We start from the raw sequence: 23,031 nt of genomic DNA, 5'->3' as shown, positions 1-23,031 counted from the left end.
CATAAAGAAAAGCCCAGCTCTCAGGTCAGAGAAAGGGATCATGTAGGCGCTAAGAAAGTATGGGCAGTATCAAAAATGCATTCTTTGAATTCATTTATTCAAAATACATGTATTTAGTGGTAATCTTCCACGACCTTACAGCAAAGCTTTTTGCTATGATTTTCCATGAGGGAGGAGGCATTGGTGGCAATTTTCCAGCAGGTCAGAAGCCTAACAAAGTGCTGCCAGATTACAAAACACAGTTTTTTTGTGTCCTCTAAAGTCTCTGTGGAATAAGGAAGGTTGTGGAGGCAGAGGCTTCTGCCTCAAAGTGGCTAGTCCCATGACATAAGGGAAGCATATATAGATGGCACAATGGATCTTCATAAATCAGGGATGTCTCAGGTGATGTCTGTGAACTTCAGCCAGTGAAACAGAGTAGCAACATCAAGGGACCCATGAACTTAATGATTCATGGTTCAAAGTGTGCAGAGGATATAAATTGTGCTATAAAAATATGAAGCATCAAGAGCCTTTACAAGAGTTCCCATCATGGCTCAGCAGAAGCAAATTTGACTAGTATCTATGAGGACACAGGTTTGATCCCTGGCCTTGCTCAGTGGGTTAAGGATCTGGAGTTACCATGAACTGTGGTGTAGGTCACAGATGCAGCTCAGATCTGAAGTTGTTACATGATTATAAAGTAGTTAGGCCCACAGGTACAGCTCTGATTAGACCCCAGCCCAGGAACCTCCATGTGCCAAAGGTACAGCCATTTAAAAAAAAAAAGTCTTTATAAATGGTGCACATTCTGTACAGGAATAGCAAATCTAGGCACTCAGAACTGGGACAGTGGGTTTTTAATAATAAAAGGATACTGTTAACTTGCTGTCTTTGTATATCTTCCCAGATCCTTTAAGACAGAAGCCCACCTAAAAATTTGTCAAGTTCAGATTCTCATCTGAAGAGCTGAGCTTATACATGACAGTGAACTCCAGCAGACCCTAACTGGAGATGGTGCTCAGCTACTGGGGGCAGCTATGAGTGTTCACTTCAAGACCACTTCTATCCATAGCACAATAAATAACTGTAGGTAGAACGGATACACACATCTCTGATGACGCTCTATATTCTCCCCCCCTTTATCTCTCTATTTCCTATAGGTGTCATAAATCTTTCCAGTGAAGGTAAAGGAATTCCAGCCTCTAATAGCTGATTCCTTATGGAAACTAAAAGGGACTTCCGGAGAAATGTTTGCTAACTGATGATTTGAGAATCTTTGCTGAAGAGCGGGTCAAATCATTTGTACTAGTGACAATGTCATATGGTGTCCACAAGATACCCACCAATTGTGACCTAACCTACCTCATTTTAACAAGAGAGAGGGAGATGGAGCAGCATCATGGAAACAAAAATAGTGTTGGAATCCAGTAAACCAAATTCAGATCCTAACTCTGCTGCTTGTACTGTGTGACTTTTGACAGATTTCTTGGCCATTCATTCATCTGTAAAATGAAGCAATTAATAGTTCTAGGCAGAGTTAAATTGATGCCAAATTATTTTTAGTCTCCTTCCCCTTCATTAATATCAGAATGATGAGCTGATCAGATGGTAGACATTCCTAAACCTCTGTCCTCTTTCTCTTCCAAAAAAAAGTGAGAATGAAAATAAGAATGACTCAAATGTAATTATTCTACTACTGCATGTCCAGATATTTTGTTCAGCTTTGTTGAATGAGCACTGGAGCTTAATTGAAGATTTTTGTAAGTCATCGATCTATGATCATGTATGGGAAAATACCTCGTGCATAGAGAAAGTGAAATTAAGCAAAATTTATTCGTGCTCGTTGAATTGCAGAGCCATATGGAGACACTGCATTTAACAGTGATCACATAGCTAACGGTTTTGTAAAATATTGGAGAATGAAATTATAGTGACTGGTTTAATGTTCACTGAGTTTAAGAATGTGGAAAACTAAGAGTTATATGTTGGCTACCTAGGGTTCATCAGAGCTTTAGTTTCAAAGATTAGTTATCAAATCAAACAACTGAAACCACCTGTAGATAAAGTTCCAACTCTGAATTGAGTCAAACAGGACCATAGCTTATTCCTCATTTTTATTTTAAAAGATATGTGTAGCAGTTAGTTTCTTAAATAGCAAAAATATTAAAGCTACTTCCTTTTCCAAACAAGCCCTAATATTTGTATAAGATGTGTATCTTAGATGAAGGCCATTAAGCTCAATGTTCAAATAGTAAATATTGTTTTAAAGAACATAGAATAAAAGTAAAGGCATTGTTGAAAAGATAAATAAAAACAATGAGAAAATGCAAATATTCTTAGTTATTGTTCCTTTCTCCCCAACCTCATAGCTATACCCTGGCTGGTCCTGACACCATTGAGTGCCTGGCCAGTGGCAAGTGGAGTGAAAGTGACCAGCAGTGTCTGGCAGTCTCCTGCGATGAGCCCCCCGTCGTGGAACACGCCTCTCCAGAGACCGCCCATCGGTTATTTGGAGACATTGCATTCTATTATTGCTCAGATGGCTACAGCCTGGCAGACAACTCCCAGCTCCTCTGCAATGCCCAGGGCCAGTGGGTTCCCCCAGAAGGTCAGACCATGCCCCATTGTATAGCTCATTTTTGTGAAAAACCTCCCACGGTTTCCTATGGCATCTTGGAATCTATGAGCAAAGCAAAATTTGCAGCAGGCTCCATTGTGAGCTTCAAATGCATGGAGGGTTTCGTACTAAATACCTCTGCAAAGATTGAATGTATGCGAGGTGGGCAGTGGAACCCTTCCCCCATGTCCATCCAGTGCATCCCCGTGCGCTGTGGAGAGCCTCCAAGCATCCTGAATGGCTACGCAATTGGATCTAACTACAGTTTTGGAGCCATAGTGGCTTATAGCTGCAACAGGGGGTTCTACATCAAAGGGGAGAAGAAGAGTGCCTGTGAAGCCACAGGACAGTGGAGCAGCCCCATACCCACGTGCCACCCTGTATCTTGCAGTGAACCACCGAAGGTTGAGAATGGCTTTCTGGAGGTAAGGGACTGATTCACAAGAGTCCATGGCTTTTGTCCATGGGTCAGCCCATTGTGGCTTATTCTGAAGCGGGGGTGTGAACAGATTAATTGTGGAGTAACAAAAGTGGCTCAGTCTATAGGTAAAAAATATTGGAAATAATTTGGTAGAGGTTATGAATCCTCTTAATCTATAGCTTTCTACTGTTTACTAGCATACAGACACTTGAAACACTTTGTCGCCATATCTTAGCCATCACTATGAAGTTAGAATAAAACAGTTTCAAGGACATAGTATTTTGCTTTATAGAAGTTATTCCAAGATGGATGTATCATTTATTTTTATAGAAATCAAGGTCTAATTGGAACCTAGAGAAATCTGTTATTTCTATTTTTTAGACAAATGATGGGGTAAACCACCCGACAAGGCAGTTCTGGCAGTTTTCTTTTAGCAAACCTAAGGGTAATTTCATTAGAACCAAGGTTTATAGCTGATTCACACATATCTCTCTTTCACACTGATATGTGTCTTCTCATTAAATCTATCAAGAAAACAGGCATAAGATTCTATTCCCCCAAATCAAGAGCATTTTTTTTTTTGTCTTTTTAGGAACACACCAGCAACCTATGGAAGTTCCCAGGCTAGGAGTCGAATCAGAACTGCAGCTGCTGGCCTAGGCAGTAATGCCAGATCCAAGCCATGTTTGTGACCTACACCACAACTCACAGCAATGGCAGACCCTTTAGCCCACTGAGTGAGGCAAGATAGACCCTAGTTGCGTTCGTTACTGCTGAGCCACAGTGGGAACTCCAAAAGCAATCAGAGCAGACAGTGTTCTAATTAAAGATTTTTTAAAACCCATACATAGAGAGTGCCTTTTCTCCTTTATATTCTAAAACAGTAAAAGCCTTTTATTTATGACCTTTGCTCAGATGTATGAGCTTCCCACTGGAAGAGAGTATCCAAGTATATATAAGGAGGCTTTCTTCACTTATTCACTTAACAGATATTTCTGGAGCTCCTACTAGGTGCCAGATAAGCACAGGACATCTAGTGTTTAGTAACACAGACGAGGTCTATGATGGCATAATGTTTATGTGCATATGGGGGTACCCAAGAAGTAAAGGAGTAAACCAAACAAATAACTAAGTGGGAGGGAGAATAAGAATCATAACTGGCCAACTACCAAGCCATTTACTGCATCACGGAAGCTAGACGTTACCATTCTCACCAACAAAAGAACCAGTGTGATCACTTTAATGTTTTCACAACTAATTCATCTTTCTATTGCCAAAAATTACCTCTTACTATATTGTACGCTTATATATTTGAATGTTGAAACCATGAATATTAAAATTTTTGTTTAAAAGATAAAATATTAATTTTGATTTTCCACTCTTATGATAGGGATCTTTAAAAGTACTTTAAGAAGGAACACAAAACTCCGACAGTCGTCTTAAGACCATATCCATTAAAAAAAAAAACTTGGTACTTTATTATCTCACCACATTTTAAAAAAAATGTAGTGTATATATAAGTATGTTTCCTTTTCTGTGGTTAAAACAAAAACCATAGCATTGCTTTGGTCGGCAAGCTTTTTTTGAGTATACCGAGTAATTTATAATTTTTGGTATTGCTCCATCAATTCATCAGTCAGTTTAGAAACTATTGATCTTTTATTTATTATGGGCTCAGTGCTGTGGTAAACATTTCTATGGTAGGGATTATCTAACTTGGGCTCCTACCATCCTTTTCCTTTATTTAAAATAAAGAAATAAAATGGATCTGTTGGAAAAAATGGAAGTCCTCATTTGCGTATGTTTTAATTGATTCATTTTAACATAGGCATTTCAGTTTAGCTTTCTTTTAACTATGATTGATTTTATTTTGTTATGTTATCTGTCGTATAAATTGTACTTCATTGTTTTCTCCGTTATCCAGCATACAACCGGCAGGACCTTTGAGAGTGAAGTGAGATACCGGTGTAACCCTGGCTATAAGTCAATTGGAAGTCCTGTATTTGTCTGCCAAGCCAATCGCCACTGGCACAGTGAATCCCCTCTGTCCTGCATCCCTCTCAACTGTGGAAAGCCTCCCCCGATCCAGAATGGTTACATGAAAGGAGAAAATTTTGAAGTAGGGTCCAAGGTTCAGTTTTTCTGTAATGAGGGTTATGAGCTTATTGGTGATCATTCTTGGACATGCCTGAAATCTGGCAAATGGAGTAAGAAGCCGAACCAAAAGTGCATGCCCACCAAGTGCCCAGAGCCCCCTCTCTTGGAAAACCAGCTTGTACTGAAGGAGCTGACCACAGATGTGGGAGTGGTGACATTTTCGTGTAAAGAAGGGCATGCCCTCCAGGGCCCGTCTGTCCTGAAATGCTTGCCATCCCAGCAATGGAATGATTCCTTTCCTGTCTGTAAGATGGTTCTTTGCCTCCCACCTCCCCTGATTTCTTTTGGTGTCCCTGCTCCTTCTTCTGCTCTTCATTTTGGAAGTACTGTCAAGTATTCTTGCGTGGATGGGTTTTTCCTAAGAGGAGATCCTACCACCTTCTGCCAAGCTGATGGGACCTGGAGCTCTCCACTGCCAGAATGTGTTCCAGTAGAATGCCCCCAGCCTGAGGAAATCCTCAACGGCATCGTTGATGTGCAAGGTCTTGCCTACCTGAGCACAGCTCTCTATACCTGCAAGCCAGGCTTTGAGTTGGTGGGAAATACTACCACTCTTTGTGGAGAAGATGGTCACTGGCTGGGGAAAAAACCAACCTGTAAACCTATTGAGTGCTCCAAACCCAAGGAGATTTCGAATGGCAAATTCTCTTACACAAACCTACACTATGGGCAAACCATTACGTACTCTTGTGACCGAGGCTTCAGACTTGAGGGCCCCAAAGCCTTGACTTGTTTAGAGACAGGTGATTGGGACGTGGATGTCCCATCTTGCAGTGCCATCCACTGTGATCCCCCACAGCCCATTGAAAATGGGTTCGTAGAAGGTGCAGATTATAGCTACGGTGCCATGATCATCTACAGCTGCTTCCCTGGGTTCCAGGTCGCTGGTCACGCCATGCAGACCTGTGAAGAATCGGGCTGGTCGAGCTCCGTCCCCACCTGTGTACCCGTAGACTGTGGTCTCCCTCCTCACATTGATTTTGGAGACTGTAATAAAGTCAAAGATGGTCAGGGGTATTTTACCCAAGAAGACGACATGATGGAAGTTCCGTATCTGACTCCTCACCCTCCTCATCATCTGGAAACAGTGGGTAAAACCTGGGAAAACACAAAGGGGTCTGTTGCTACACATTCAGCCAAATTTCTGTACAACACCATGGTTTCGTACACCTGTCATCCAGGATACGAACTCTTGGGGAACCCTGTGCTGATCTGCCAGGAAGACGGAACTTGGAATGGCAGTGCTCCATCCTGCATTTCAATTGAATGTAACCTCCCTGCTGCTCCCGAACACGGCTCTTTGCATTTTACGGAGACTACCATGGGCAGCGCTGTGCAGTATAGCTGCAAACCGGGATACACTCTGGTGGGTTCTGACCTAAGACTTTGTCTGCAGAATAGAGAATGGAGTGGCACTTCTCCACACTGTGAGGCCATATCATGCCAAAAACCAAATCCAGTTTTGAATGGCTCCATCAAAGGAAGCAGCTACACATACCTGAGCGTGTTGTACTACGAGTGTAATCCTGGGTATGTGTTGAATGGCACTGAGAGGAGAACGTGCCAAGAAAATGAGAATTGGGATGGGAAGGAGCCAGTTTGTATTCCTGTGGACTGTGGTTCACCCCCAGTCTTAGCCAATGGCCAGGTGAAAGGAAATGAGTATACATTCCAAAAAGAGGTTGAGTACATTTGCAATGTGGGGTTCCTGTTGGAGGGGGCCAGCAGTCGGTTTTGTCTTGCTGATGGAAGTTGGAGCGGAACCACTCCCATGTGTGTGCCTGTCAGGTGTGCCCCACCACCACAGGTGGCAAATGGGGTGATGGATGGCCTGGACTATGGCTTTGGGAAGGAGGTGGAGTTTCGCTGTCAGGAGGGCTACATGTTGCACGGTGCCCCCAAACTCACCTGTCAGTCAGATGGTAACTGGGATGCCCAGTTTCCTCTCTGTAAACCAGCCAGCTGTGGGCCTCCTGAAGATCTACCCCATGGCTTTCCTAATGGTTTTTCCTTTTATCATGGGGGGCATATACAGTATCAGTGTTTTCCCGGATACAAGCTCCATGGAAGTCCTTCCAGAAGGTGTCTCTCCAATAACTCCTGGAGTGGCAGCCCACCTTCCTGCCTGCCTTGCAGGTGTTCCACACCAGTAATTCAAAATGGAGCCATCAACGGGACAGATTTTGGTTGTGGAAAAGCAGCTCGGATTCGGTGCTTCAAAGGCTTCCAGCTCCTGGGACTTTCAGAAATCACCTGTGAAGCCAATGGCCAGTGGAGCACTAGCTTCCCAAGCTGTGAACACACTTTTTGCGGTTCCCCCCCAGTGATACCAAATGCATTCGTCAGTGAGAGTGGTTCTTCGCAGGAAAATGTGATAACTTACAACTGCAGGTCCGGGTATGTAATGCAAGGCAGTTCAGATCTGACTTGTACAGAGAAAGGGACATGGAGCCAGCCTTATCCAGTCTGCGAGCCCCTGTCCTGTGGACCCCCACCATCTGTTCCCAATGCCGTGGCCACTGGAGAGGCACACACCTATGAAAGTAAAGTGAGACTCAGGTAAGACCATGGTTTTAGACTCTCTGAGGGGCACAAGCAGGAGGGTTGTGAAATGAAAAGGGATAGGTCCAAACGTTAGCTAATTGGGAAGAAAACGCCATCTCTGGACTGCTTTCCCAAAACTGAAGCTTTTAACACTTGGCTTTATTCTACCCATAATTATGCAGAAATCCATTGGCTTATAAAAATAAACTTCTACATTTTCAGATTGTAGTTCCTAATATAATTATTATTATATTCTGTTGAGCTTCATGGAACAGCAAGATCCTTTAGCTGTAATATCCCTTAAATCACCAGCTCTTTTTTAAATGTTATGCTAAAAAATTTCCGTGGTATCGCCTAATGATTATATTCATATATGTATATGTTGGGGAAATAAGGCAAAATCTGAGACTTCAGGTCAAAAAAATCACATACTTTCATTGGTCAACATAAATGCTGAACAAACTAAGCATTTAATGCATACCTGGTGATTTTTGCTGAAAAGTTCCCCATCTAAAATGTGATAGTTAAAAAAGATGAGATGGAGTTCCTGTCGTGGCACAGTGGTTAACGAATCTGACTAGGAACCATGAGGTTGCAGTTTCGATCCCTGCCCTTGCTCAGTGGGTTAACAATCTGGCATTGCCGTGAGCTGTGGTGTAGGTCAAAGAAGCAGCTCGGATCCTGCGTTGCTGTGGCTCTGGTGTAGGCTGGCAGCTACAGCTCCGATTAGACCCCTAGCCTGGGAACCTCCATATGCCGCGGGAGCGGCCCAAGAAATGAAAAAAAGACAAAAAAAAAAAAGATGAGAAAATGTGGAATGAATTTATAAATTAGATTTTTATTAGAATAAATGCCCATAATGTACAAATACATTTCAACCATCTGAATCAATTTATATTTTACTGATATCTCTGAAGGAATTATGGATTATCCTTCATATGTGGGCTTCTTAGATTTTGTTTATAATTCAGTAACTCTTCTTCACCTGGTCTGTTGTACACATTTTCTCTTAAGTGCAGTAAGAAATAGACCCAGGGGAGGATTGTCAATGATATAGAAGCTAATGATTAGTGGATTATGCACCAAGAAGAAAAGCAAAAATTATTCCTTGCTTTTGAAATACGTTTTCAGTTTTCTTTTTGGATGTTGATGTTATTAGATATCTTGAGAAGTCACAATACGGCCTGCTTCTTAAGACTCCTCTGTTATTCCTTGTGTGTTGATTATCTTCAGATCGCCACTTATGAGTAAACAGATCTCTTTGCAAGTTTGCGAAACCTGCACCTCCTACCTAGCCTGGTAGTGTGTGAAATTTTAAAAATATATCCACCTAATAAACCTCTGTTAATTAAACAGTTTAATTTAAAAAGCAGGAGTTTCCATCTTGGTGCAGCAGAAACAAATCTGACTAGTATCCATGAGGACTCAGGTTCGATCCCTGGCCTCACTCAGTGGGTTAAGGATCCGATGTTGCCGTGAGCTGTAGTGTAGGTTGCAGATGCAGCTTGGATCTTGTGTTGCTCTGGCTGTGGTGTAGGCCAGCAGCTATAGCTCCGATTCAACCCCTAGCTTGGGAACTTCTGTATACCACAGGCACAGCCCTAAAAAGCAAAAATAAATAAAAAGCAGCATAGTATAGGGGTGAAAGCACGGACTGTAGCGCCAGATTCCCTAGGTAGGAATCTCAGCACTGTTGCTTCCCCGGGGAAGTTACTTAATCTCTCTGGTGTCTGTTTCATCATCTGCAAAATGGGAATAAAGATAATAATCACACCTATTGATAGAGTTGACATGAGAATTAAATGAGTTAATGTTTGTAGAGCAATTAGAACAGTGACTAGCATTTAATAAGTGCTCTGTAAACATCTGCCGAATGAATAAATGCAAATTTTAAAAATAATAGAGGGTTTAGGGCCAGTTTGACCTGAGTTTGAACACCCGTACTACTGGAACACAATATCTACTAAACAAGATGAAAAGAAGTACCCTATGTGAAAGGCTTAGAATAGTGCTTGGCACAAGGTGGATTCCCAGTAAATATTAATTGTGTTATATTCTTATTAGTATCTGAGCCTGTTTTGGACTTGGTCTAGAATTTCTTGAACTGTTAGATATTTGGGGAATAAAAATGAATTCGACAATGATACCCAGAACAAAGGGAAATCATGTCAACAATGTGTGAAGCACCTTTGGACTTGGATAATCCTGAATGGAGAACTAAGGATTGATCCAGTTATCATTGTGTCTCGCTAGTTTTGCGTGGTGACTCCATCCCTCTGACATTTGGGTCGGTTTTAATATATCACAGAAAATGTCTACTGAACTTTATAACAGTTTCTTGAGTCTGAGGATAACTCACCAACTCTATTGCACTCCCCTTAAGGCACTCGTTTTGCTTCCCCATTTCAGGTGTCTGGAAGGTTATATGATGGATACAGATATAGATACATTCACCTGTCAGAAAGATGGCCATTGGTTCCCTGAGAGAATCTCCTGCAGCCCTAAAAAATGTCCTCTGCCAGCAAACCTAACACATATAATTGTTCATGGGGATGATTTCAGTGTAAATAAGCAAGTTTCTGTGTCATGTGCAGAAGGGTATACCTATGAGGGAGTTAATATATCAACCTGTCAGGTAAGATGCCTTGTCTTAATTAGAACATGTAGATGTAACTCATTTATGTATATTACACTGTGTGTGTGTGTGCGTGTGGATATATATGTAAGTGTATGCTATACCGTATATGTGAGTGTTTGTGGGTATATATCTAAGTGCGTATTCTACTATATGTGTGTGTATATATGTAAGTGTATATTATACTGTGTGTGTGGATATATATGTAAGTGTATATTATGTTACATATGTATGTGTGTGTGTATATATATATGTAAGTGTATACTGTATCGCATATGTGGATATACATGTAAGTGTATATTCATGTGTGTGTGAAAATATACGTAAGGGTATATTATACTACGTGTGTGTGTGTGGATATATGTGTAAGTGTATATTATACCATATGTGTGTAAGTGGGTGGATACAGATATACGTATAGATATAGATATACCCACACAAGCAATATCTTGCTGTCCTGAAAAGAGAAAATGCCTCAAGTTTCCAATCATGTCAAATAATTTGCAAAATTTTTTGGTAGAAATATAAAAATATATCTTTCCTTCCAATATTCCCATTTTTAAAAATAAGAAAGTGCCAAGGGTAGATACAAAGTGCCAAAGGAAGATGAAATGTTAAAATATAACAAGAGATTCATGACAAGTTAATCATGCATAGACACTCTGTGTAGAAATGAGCCCTGACTATTACCAATTATGCTTCCAGTTTTAGTAGAAAGTAGCAGAAATGTAAATTGGAATCAAATTCTACCTCTACTTCCTACATGTGTCACTTTAATAAAGTTACTTAAAATTTCTGAGTTCCTATTAATGTGGTATTAGTATAAAATTTGCTATAAGGGAAAATGAATGGAATGAAAGAAATCAGTCAAAAGTAGATCCTGATAAAGGATTCATCACAAGATAGTGAAGAAAGGAATCATTAATAAAGAAATCATGCTGGGAGTTCCCACTGTGGTGCAGTGAGTTAAGAATCCAGCTGCAGTGGTTCAGGTTGCTACTCAGGTTCCAGGAATGTGGATTCAATCCCTGGCCTGGGAACTTCCATGTGTCATAGATGCAGCCATAAAATTAAAAAAAAAAAATCATGCTGATATAATGACTTAACTACTAGGGGAAAAATTAATATATGCCAAAATAAGCTTCAGATATATCAAAAGAAAACAATACTATGTAGCTTTTAAAAGTTAATAGTAATACCCTGGCCTCACTCAGTGGGTTAAGGATTGGGTGTTGCAGTGAGCTGTGGTGTAGGTTGCAGACACGGCTCGGATCTGATATTGCTGTGGCTGTGATGTAGGCTGGCAGCTGTAGCTCCAGTTCAACCCCTAGCCTGGGAACCTCCATATATCATGGGTGCAGCCCCCCCCCCAAAAAAAAAATGTTGGTTCTAATTGTGGAGGCGGGAAAATAAAGTGTGTGTGTGTCTGTGTGTCTTTTTCAACTATGTGACTTACAATGTATGATAGAGTATTTTCAAGTATTCATGCTGGAATGGAGAAAAAAGCTAGCCATCTTTTTAACTTTGGGTCGTTTGCCTAAAAGTTGCTGTTTCTCATAAATTTTAGATTGAGATGTAGAATTATGTAAGAAGGATGTATTAGTATAAATCATGGAATATTTGTATCAACCATCCAGTGTTTATGCATCATAATGAAAACATACTTCTTGGTGTTCTTGATTTTTTTTAAAGGATTCCCTTGGTGTTTTTGAGTTTAAGACATGTCTAAAGTTGTTTAGTGATGCCTATTAAGGCCATCTAATAATCAATGTGTCTTTTTTAAGGCCAAAGGTAATAAGCAGCAGAAGTAGGACCAAAGTATCCATCCTTTATCTATCTTATTGGGGATTATCTTGTAATATGACTAATATTTGCAGACTTCTTCATTCAGAAGTACTAATTCCTAAATGTAACTTAAAACTTGTTGTTTAGCTGGATGGCACCTGGGAGCCACTATTTTCTGATGAATCCTGCAGTCCAGTTTCTTGTGGGAAACCTGAAAGTCCAGAACATGGGTTTGTGTTTGGCAGTGAATACAGCTTTGAAAGCACAATTGTTTATCACTGTGAAACTGGCTATGAACTAGAGGTAAGCAAACAAATTATTCAACTAGAGTTCATTTGTTTTTGCAATATACTTAGGTATATGTTTAATATTGTACCATTTTGTTTCATTGATTTTGGTCCTAAAAGATTTTTTTAAACTTTGTTACCTTATATCTAAGATACACACACACACACATAAAACACATATATATAATACTTTGTACATATATAATGCACACACACACACATAGAACACTTTATAGATGTATATAACACTTTATAGGAAATATTTTAAACGACTTATAATTTTAAAAAGCAAAAAAGTCTCAAATTTAAAAATTAAAGCCATGAAAAAAAGAGGAAGTTTGTATACCAGCCACAAGACTGGTACTCTGATCTCAGTTGGTCATTTAAACCTGTGTTTTGGCCTCCTGTTAATCGTACTGTGCAACAGGACAGTCCATCTGTCACTCTGGGGAGGTGACCATAGGGATTTGGGTGTGCAGAGCTAGGATTTCCTCAAACAATGGGCTCAAATAACTTAGAGGGGTTTTGATTGAGATGCCAGGGTCCCACATGGCAGGTGTGGCCTGAAAACTCCTCAGAGCAGTTTTTTTGTTTTTTTTTTTTTTTTTGTCCTTTTTAGGGCAACATCCATGGCACATGGAGGTTCCCAGGCTAGGGGGGTCCAATCTGAGCTGTAGCCACCGGCCTATGCCAGAGCCACAGCAACGCAGGATCCAAGCCACATCTTCAATCTACACCACAGCTCACAGCAACGCCAGATCGTTAACCCACTGAACAAGGCCAGGGATCGAACCCACAAGTTCCTAATGAGATTTGTTTCTGCGGTGCCTCGAAGGGAACTCCTCAGAGCAGTTCTAACCATAGATCAAGTTAGGTCTCAAGAGCTCACCTGCTTTGTAATATTAAAATCCTATCTACAAAACAAAAACAGATCAAGGACATGAAGAGTGGACCTGTGGTTGGTTGTCAGGGGGAGGAGGGAGGAAGTGGGTTGGATGGGGAGTTTGGGGTGGGTAGATACAAACTATTACATTTGGAATAGATGAGCAATGAGGTCCCACTCTACAGCACAGGGAACTATATCCAGTCTTTTGGGGTAGAACCTGATGGAACATAGTATGAGAACAAGAATGTGTATATAGGAGTTCCCCTTGTGGCTCAGTGGAAATAAACCCAACTAGCATCCATGAGGGTTTGATCCCTGGCCTCGCTCAGAGGGTTAGGAATCTGGCGTTGCCATGAGCTGTGGTGTAGGTTGCAGACTCTGCTTGGATCCCACATTGCTGTGGCTGTGGTGTAGGCCAGCAGCTGCAGCTCCGAATCAATCCCTGGCCTGGGAACTCTTCCATGTGTCACACCTGTGGCCCTAAAAATATGTATATATATGTATATGTATGACTGGGTCACTTTGCTGTACAGCAGAAATTGACACAAAACTGTAAATCGACTATACTCCAATTAAAAAAAAAAAAAATGGATTTCCTGTCCTGACTTCACCAGGTTAAGAACACAACTAGTATCTGTGAGGATGTGGGTTCAATTCTTGGCCTCGCTCAGTGGATTAAGGATCTGGTGTTGCCACAAGCTGCAGCATAAGTCACAGGTGTGGCTTGGCATGGCTGTAGCTGTGGCTGTGGCTTAGGCTGGCAGCTCTGATTCAGCCACTAGCCTGGGAACTTCCGCCATAGGTGTGGCCTTAAAAATATATAAAAATAATAATAACAGGGGAGATCCCGTCATGGCGCAGCGGAAACAAATATGGCTAGGAACCATGAGGTTTCGGGTTCAATCCCTGGCCTCGCTCAGTGGGTTAAGGATCCAGCGTTGCCATGAGCTCTGGTGTAGGTTGCAGACGTGGCTCAGATCCCGCGTTGCTGTGGCTCTGGCGTAGGCTGGTGGCTGCAGCTCCGATTAGACCCCTAGCCTGGGAACCTCCATATGCCGCAGGTGCGGCCCTAAAAAGACCAAAAAAACAATAACAATAAGAGGGAAAAGAAGGAGGAGGGGGGAAAGAAAGATGGCAGAGAGGGAAGGAAGGAAGAAAGGAAGGAAGAAAGATTTCTACTTGAAATATTTATTTATTTATTTATTTATTTATTTATTTATTTTAGTAGAGCTATCATCTTTCTTTTTTTTATAATTTTTTTTTATTTTCCCACTGTACAGCAAGGGGGTCAGGTTATCCTTACATGTATACATTACAATTACATTTTTTCTTGAAATATTTAAAATTTTACTTACATGGGGACTTAGTAGGTTAAGCTTATCTTTAATGGATAAGTTTACAGGGTCAAAAATTCAATCCTGATGCCAAGAAGATATCTTGACATGTTCAAGGGTATAAAAAAACTAATTCACCTTTACTGTTACCTCTCAGGTATTGAAAATTCAATTCAAAATATTTTTAAAATCCCCTAAGCAAATATACCTCACTGAGACTTCGTTCTCCATCCATCTTTCCTATTGATTTTTAACTACTTGATATATAAATGAAAGGGAAACAAAGTCTGTACCTTAATGACACTAGTCCTCCAGAATATGAATTTTGAGGCAATTTGATGAGAACATTTTTGGAAGTCGAAACCTACCTCTAAAACTATATTTACTTACTAAATTCATTTAGCATCGTGATGCCGAGAGTTTCAAGTTCACAGCTGAGATGACTCTGCTTTCCCTTATTTTTTCATTATAGAAGTAGCATCTTGTCAATGACCTGTTTTCCTTGATCCACAGGGGAGCAGGGAACGGGTCTGTCAGGAGAACGGACAGTGGAGTGGAGGGGTGGCGACGTGCAAAAGTAAGTCAAATGACACTTGATCCCCCACAAATGATGCTAAGGATGCAAAATAACAATATGGCCACACTTTCTGTATCAGTTGTTTTATAATTTAAAAAGTTAACTCCACGAGCTATTTTATAATTTAAAAAGTTAACTCCATGAGCTATATGAAAACTTTTTTTTTTTTTTTTAAGGGCCACACCCGAGGCATATGGAATTTCTCAGGCTAGGGGTCAAATCAGAGCTACTGCTGTCAGCCTACACCACAGCCACAGCAATGCAGAATCTGAGCCACAGCTGCAACCCACACCACAGCTTGTAGCAATGCTGAATCCTTAACCCACTGAACAAGGCCAGGAATTGAACCTGTGTCCCCATGCTATTTGTCAGGTTTGTTACCGCTGAGCCCCGATGGGAACTCCTGTATGAGAACTTTGAATGGGCTTTTATGCCCAAGGGCACCAAACCATAAAAGAGTGAAAAACTGTCCCAGAGATTAATGATTAAATTAGAATAGAGCACAAGATTGCTGACTCTGGAATGGCAAACATTTTGTTTAGAAACTAGTTAATTATTGAGTTCACTTGCTTTCTTTTTGTGGGTTTTTCTCCAAAATAATTATAAATTAGTAGGCTTTAATTATAAATTAAAGGCTCAGAGCTTTTGCCTGAGTAAAAGTACTGGGAAATACTGACATCGTCTTAAAATGTCATTGTTCAATAAATGAACATTCACATTTTTGGTGGAATTTTGTGTAATCTCATTGTACAGGAACAACCAAGTTTTTTTAACAAGATGTGGGTGAATTCACGTGACTTTATTCCCAGGATCTGGCTCACATGATTCCTCTGCCAATGTCTTTAGATACAATAGTTACAAACCAATCAAAATGGCAAGCTTGAATTTTTTTCTCTTAAGAATCATAGAGGAGTCATAACATTTTCAAACTGGAAGGTGCTGCTTCGATCATCTATTACAGCCCCTTCAGTTCACCCATTAATAGAGGGGAGCAGGGAGAGGGGACGTGACCCACCCAGTGTCAGACATGAAGTCAGTGACAGAGCTAACACTAGGACACTAGATGCCTGAATTTTTGTTCACTGTTGTTCTAACCATATCTTCTGGAATAATGAATGAGCTGTTTTTATATGTAATAGGAATCTTAAGTCTGTTCAGCAACCTTTTATGGCTGAAACTCAAAGGAGAATGTGATTTTTTTTCTGAAAAACTTGTGTGTATGTGTGGTGTGTATCCATGCATAAACATCAAGTCACATCTCAAGTCACAGACAGGCATCAGTGGGCATTCCTGATAATAGCATTTTTTAATCTCAGTTAGACATGATCCAAACGTGTATAAATGTACGTGCAGGGAAGGAGAGAGGGGCGTGAAGAAGAAACACATAAGTCTCTATAAGTCGCTGCTGTGGTGTCAGTAAGGCAATTGCTTCCATTTTACAGCAAGTTTAATTCAAACTACAGTGATAATGGTTTGTATAGTTTTGACCTCTGAATTGAAAGATAGTTATAAAATCCTATTATTCTCTGTGGTTTCCTCTCAATTGATAAATAAGTGACACAAGTTCTTTGCAAAAAAAAATTTGAAAATATAGAGAAGCCAACAGAATAATTTTAATCCTGTCATTCAGGGCTTAAAAATATTTTGATATATTTTTATTATGTACTTTTATCCTCAGTGTATAAAAAATACAAATATTTCTAGGGGAAAAAAGTACTCATTCTGATTAACCTATTATAAGATCCTTATATAATTTAATTATTAAATATATTGATATCTGTATCAGTCAGACTTCAGCGAAGTCTGTTCAAATCAGTAGGATTCCCTAGACCAGAGCTTCTCAAAGTGTGGCTCCCAGACCAGCAGCGTCAGTGGTAGTTGGGATCTTGTTAGAAATGCAGAATCTTGGGAGTTCCCTTCATGGCTCAGCAGTTAAAAAACCCAACTAGGATCCATGAGGAGGTCGGTTCGATCCTTGGCCTCGTTTAGTGGGTTAAGGATCCAGCGTTGCCATGAGCTGTGGTGTAGGTTGAAGATGTGGCCTGCATCCCGCATTGCTGTGGCTGTGGTGTAGGCTGGCAGCTACAGCTCCATTGCACCCCTAGCCTGGGAACTTACATATGCCTTAGGCATGGCCCTAAAAAAAAAAAAGCTAAGATCTATAGTCCCAATACAGGTAATACTGACCAGGCTGAAAGAAGCCCAAAGAAGCCAGTTAGCACTGAATTCAATGGCTCTCAATGCTCAGTGAGCATTAGGATCATTTGGAAAGCTTCTAAGAAAGTACCAAAAGCTAGACTACCACACAGAGATTCTGATTCTTTTAGTCTGGTCTGGGGCCGTAGGCATCAAGGCTTCCCAGGGAATCCTATGTACAGTTAGAACTGACCTTCTACTGATGCAGAAGTGATGGATCTGGACCATATCCGCTGCCTTCACAAAGATAATTAAATCAATACTCAGAATCAGTTTTTAAGATTTTAGGAAAGATGATCCTAGCACATTCCTGTTAACATTTCTCACTGGTGCAAAATCATTCTTTACAACTACATTGGAACTACCCATCAGTTTGTGGAGACCTTAAATCCTTGGAAGCCATTTAAAATGTCTTCTAATTTTCCCCCGAGCTCGTGGTTTCCTGTTCTTAATACTTCACAATTATATTTCATCTTCCAATAATTTTATCTCATCTTTCCTTACCAGCAGTATGACCTTGACTGAGTTATTTAATCTCTCTGAGCCTCACTTCAACAGTGAGATCATCTCAGAGGTGTTTTAAGTAAAATTGTAAACTTAGCCAAAATAAACAAACAAAAACAGGACGCACAGTTAAATTTAAATCCGATTAAAATAGTTTTAAACATAAATATTTTACATGTAATCCTGGGCCCATGCTTATACTAAAATATATTTGTTGTTTTATCTGTTATTCAAATTTAACTGACTGTCCTGTATTTTATCTGGTCCACCTGAGTTTTAAGAAATAAATGTATTAATGTATGCAAGGTTCTTGGCCACTGTAGCAATTGAACAAGTGAGAATTCCTTTATTTAGCCACCTGCTCATCCATACCCTCAGCATGATTAAAACAAAAGGTGACAGTATACATAAAGACACCTGATCCAGTCAATAGGGCAAAATTGCAACCTTTAATTGTCTGCATGTACTCATCCAAAAGTTATTCATGATAGTTTTTTTTCCTCCTTCAGCACGTATCACAAGTAAGCTTAATATCTCCATGTTGCACTGAGTACCTTTAGCAATTATAGCAGAGGAAGCAAAGAGGACTTGGGAGAATCATTTAATATGAGGCTTTTGTTTTTCTTTTTAGAGACCAGGTGTGAAGCTCCACTTGAATTTCTGAATGGAAAAGCTGAAGTTGAAAACAGTACCGCTGGACTCAGCGTGGTCTATTCCTGCAACAGAGGCTACAGCCTTGAAGGGGTGCCTGAGGCCTCCTGCACTGAAAATGGGACTTGGAGCCACCCAGTTCCTCTCTGCAAACGTGTGTGTTGACCTTAGGAGGGGTTTAAATCAGATTCAGCTTTATAATTAATTCCCCAAATGTCTAAAACATAGTGGAAACTCTGCTAAGGGAGATTTGCGTATCCAAAGTAAATACTGTGGGATATTTTTTAATGTTGACTGTGTTATATAAAATATCCTGTCTGAGAATCAGCTTTCATCACATTCCTTGGATAATTACAAGTCCAAGGCACTCACAGAAAATGCAGCATAATGAAAAAAAAAATTGACATAAATGTATAATGAATTTGGGGGTGTGAAAGGGATGATGAAAGAAAATATATTTAACATTCAATATTAATAGAAAAAAGTATATGTAAGTATAGTTAATAGAGGATAATTAGTTATAACCTCTGGAATTAAGACAGTATTCTCAAGCAGAGTGTAAATTCAGAGAACTCTGGTTATTGTTTGATGTGTTACAATGCAGTAACCGAGTCTTCAGAATGCAGAGGATGCCCGTCTCACTCACAAAGACTTCTTTTGTGGCCATTGAAAATTAGAAAAACTGAAATTGTTTGAAATCTGTGTTGATATGTGCATTACACAATTACAGCAAGAAGTCCTTGCACTATTATCATTTCCTGTCTTTCCTTCAGACCTGTAGAAAAGAATTCATATTTATCAGTAAGCCTGGCAAACTCTGCAACTTAAGTTATGATAATTCTGTTTATAATGATGTGGGTCTAACCTTATATCCAGCCCACTTAGAAATGGCTGGTGTTGCTCTGGTTTATATTTCTGAAGGATGTTCAGTGAAAGAAAGTCCAATGAGAGTGAGAATGAGTCATTCTATATTCTTAATGTTCTTCAAATATGAAGGGAATATTTGATTTCTTGATTTCTAGCATGCCTTTGGTTTCCCCACTGAAGGACCATAATTTGAGACAAATATTTAATTTGCCATCTTAGAATTTTAGGACCATGCATTAGTGGTTGAATAGCTTTGTGAATAGCTTGGTGTTTTCAGATCTTATCTGATATTTATCCTGACAGATAATTTCATGTGGCTACAAAACAAATTTGTGAATATTTTGAACAATTGAATAAATACACACACACACACACACACACAGCCATGGCACATGGAAGCTCCCTGGCCAGGGATTGAATCTGAGCCATAGCCACGACCTGCACCACAGCTTTGACCTGCACCACAGCAACACCAGATCCTTTAACCCACTGCACTGGGCCAGTGATCAAAACTAGAGCCACTGCAGTCAAATTCTTAACCCACTGCACCACAGTGGGAACTCCTGAAGTTCTTTTTTTAGCTTTTAAGGGCTGCACCCACAGCATATGAAAGTTCCTAGGCAAGGGGTCAAATCAGAGCTACAGCTGCCTGCCTACACCACAGCCACAGCAATGCCAGATCCGAGCTGCATCTGTGACCTACACCACAGCTCATGGCAACGCCGGATCCTTAACCCACTGAGTGAGCCCAGGGATCGAACCCATGTCTTCACGGATACTAGTCGGGTTCGTTACCACTGAGCCACGATGGGAACTCCAGGGTACTCCTGCAGTTCTATATTTTTCAGCCTCATATTATCATCACTGAGAACCCTTCTCCTGCAGAGTTCATGCTTTGCCTTCAAAGAAATAAACTCAGAGGGAAAATATCAGTAAGCATTTCCTTTTCTTTTTAACAGCAAATCCGTGCCCTGTCCCTTTTGTGATCCCTGAGAATGCTCTGCTTTCTGAAAAGGAGTTTTATGTTGATCAGAACGTGTCGATCAAGTGTAGGGAAGGGTTCCTGCTCCAGGGTCAAAGCATCATTACCTGCCGCCCCGACGAGACGTGGACGCAGACGAGTGCCAAATGTGAAAGTAAGCTGACATGTGGAATCCACTTAATTTCATGAGTGTAGAATATTTTCTTATCTTTGTGTGATTATCTTCAAGCAGGTAACTTAACTATAGGTGTTTATTTTTTTTTAACCATAGGTGTTTAGATCTCTGTCTTATCATGGTTATCAGCTTCTGTGTTGCTACTTAAAAAATTTTTTTAAAGATTTGTGAATTCCAAACATAAAAATAAAAAACATTTCCCAAACTAGGCTAGAACCTACCTGACCAGAATTTACTGAACAGATTTTCAAAATGTACTCTCTAAGCTTGGGCAAGATATTCAATCTAAACTACACATTTTTCTCCACAGTATCAGAGTCCCTAAACTGATGCTTGATGGGCTATGGATGTTTTGCAACACAAAATTTTTTCTACAGTGGTTCTTCAACTTGAGCAAGTGTCAGAACCATTCAAAGGGCTTACTGAAAATAGATTGCTGGGCCCACCCTAGAGTATCTGATTCAGTAGATCTAGGGTGAGGTCTGAGAATTTGCAGTTCTAAGAACTTCCTAGATGGGATTGATGGGAATACTGCTGGACCTGGAACCACACCTGGAGAACCTCTATGCCTGCATCATGTCAATATACAGCACACACCTGGTAGCATCTTTTGCTGCCTTGTGATAACTCTTGACTTTTTGTTGTTGTTGTTCTTGACTTTTTGAATATTTTAATTTTCTTAAGTATTTGCTGTTTTATTTTTATCCTTTTATTGAAGTAGAGTAGATGTGCAGTGTTGGGTTAGTTTCAGGTGTACAGCAAAGTGATTCCGTTACCCATATCTATATCTATTATTTTTCAGATTATTTTCCATTATAGGTTATTACATGATATGGAGTGTAGGTCCCTGTGCTATTTTATGTATGGCAATGTGTCTCTGTCAATCCCAAACTCCTAATTTATCCCCCCCTTGGTTAACCATAAGTTTGTTTTCTAAATCTGTGAGTCTTTCTTTTTTTTTTTTTTTTGTCTTTTGTTGTTGTTATTGTTGTTGTTGTTGCTATTTCTTGGGCCGCTCCCACGGCATATGGAGGTTCCCAGGCTAGGGGTTGAATGGGAGCTGTAGTCACTGGCCTACGCCAGAGCCACAGCAACGTGGGATCCGAGCCGCGTCTGCAACCTACACCACAGCTCACGGCAACGCCGGATCGTTAACCCACTGAGCAAGGGCAGGGACCGAACCCGCAACCTCATGGTTCCTAGTCGGATTCGTTAACCACTGCGCCACGACGGGAACTCCTCTTTCTGTTTTTTAAATAAGTTCATTTGTATTATTTTATTTTATTATTTATTTATTTATTTATTTGTCTTTTGTCTTTTTAGGGCCTCACCCACAGCATATGGAGGTTCCCAGGCTAGGGGTCTAATCAGAGGTTTTGATTTCAGCCTATGCCACAGCCACAGCAATGCCAGATCTGAGCTGTGTCTGCGACCTACACCATAGCTCATGGCAACGCCGGATCCATAACCCATGGTTCCTACTCGGATTTGTTTCTGCTGTGCCACAATGGGAACTCCTGTATCATTTTTTTTTTTTTGATTCCACCTGCAAGTGTTATCACATGGTATTTGTCTTTGACTTAACTTCACTTAGTATAATCATCTCCAGGTCCATCCATGTTGCCGCAAATGGCATTATTTCCTTTTTTTATGGAGTTCTTGACATCTAATAATACACTTAAAGCATCTCTCCTACTCAATATCCTGTTCTCCTTTATGGTCCAGGCCAATTCCTCTGCAGCACTCAACTAACAAATATTCATTGCGTCTAACTAGATGCAAGGTATTGAGATACCTTATTATACAGTATAAAAATATATTATGTCTTCAGGGACTTTCCTCCTCAGAACATTTGCACTCCAATTAATGAGATAAAAAAATGTGCATATGAAAGCCACGGGAAATTCTGAAATCCGATGATACCTGGGTTTGAAGTCTACCTTCAAAACTTTCTAATGCTAAACTTATGCTAGTGCCCAAACTTCTCTGAACTTTGGAGTTCTCATTTGCTAATAGCACCACTAATTCCTATCTTAGAGGTTTGTATTAAAGAACAAATGAATAGATAGATATATAGTTGCAATATCTCCTAATAGGTAGAGTTGTAAAATAGCCCCAAGTCCCTGAATTTTTAGTTAGCAGCACACTGAAGCATTGGAATTTTGATTTTACTTCTGGAAAGTATGTACCATAATTTTAGCAAGGGTTTGAAACCTACCCCTAGTGAAGTGGGAAGAACTAAGTAAGTATAAGCCTTGACTGTCTGGTCTCATTGGAAGCCACCAGCCTGAGCAAAAGCAGGCCAAGTGGCCTGATTCTGCCCACATATCTCCACACTGGTCTTGGCTCCCAGAGACGTACCAGTCAGAGCACTGGAAGCAAGAACAAGGAGAGACATGCCCTTATTACAAATGTTCCTTCATTGCATGCT

General features: G+C 40.3%; 1 protein-coding gene across 1 annotated transcript in view; it reads left to right on the top strand.

The window, feature by feature from the left end:
- SVEP1 (sushi, von Willebrand factor type A, EGF and pentraxin domain containing 1) overlaps positions 1-23,031 on the top strand; it is a 198,303-nt gene that overhangs the window by 159,124 nt on the left and 16,148 nt on the right. Inside the window, exons 37-43 of the mRNA XM_047768130.1 lie at positions 2,352-3,024; positions 4,945-7,736; positions 10,131-10,356; positions 12,289-12,444; positions 15,162-15,225; positions 18,557-18,730; positions 20,403-20,579. Of these exons, the coding sequence (XP_047624086.1) occupies positions 2,352-3,024; positions 4,945-7,736; positions 10,131-10,356; positions 12,289-12,444; positions 15,162-15,225; positions 18,557-18,730; positions 20,403-20,579 (4,262 nt within the window). The remainder of the gene's footprint in view (positions 1-2,351; positions 3,025-4,944; positions 7,737-10,130; positions 10,357-12,288; positions 12,445-15,161; positions 15,226-18,556; positions 18,731-20,402; positions 20,580-23,031) is intronic.

The sequence above is a fragment of the Phacochoerus africanus genome, chromosome 2 (genome assembly GCF_016906955.1).
Source record: "Phacochoerus africanus isolate WHEZ1 chromosome 2, ROS_Pafr_v1, whole genome shotgun sequence".
NCBI lineage: Eukaryota > Metazoa > Chordata > Mammalia > Artiodactyla > Suidae > Phacochoerus > Phacochoerus africanus.
The sequence above is the reverse complement of the archived record's forward strand: the minus strand, read 5'-3'. Positions and strand labels throughout refer to the sequence as shown.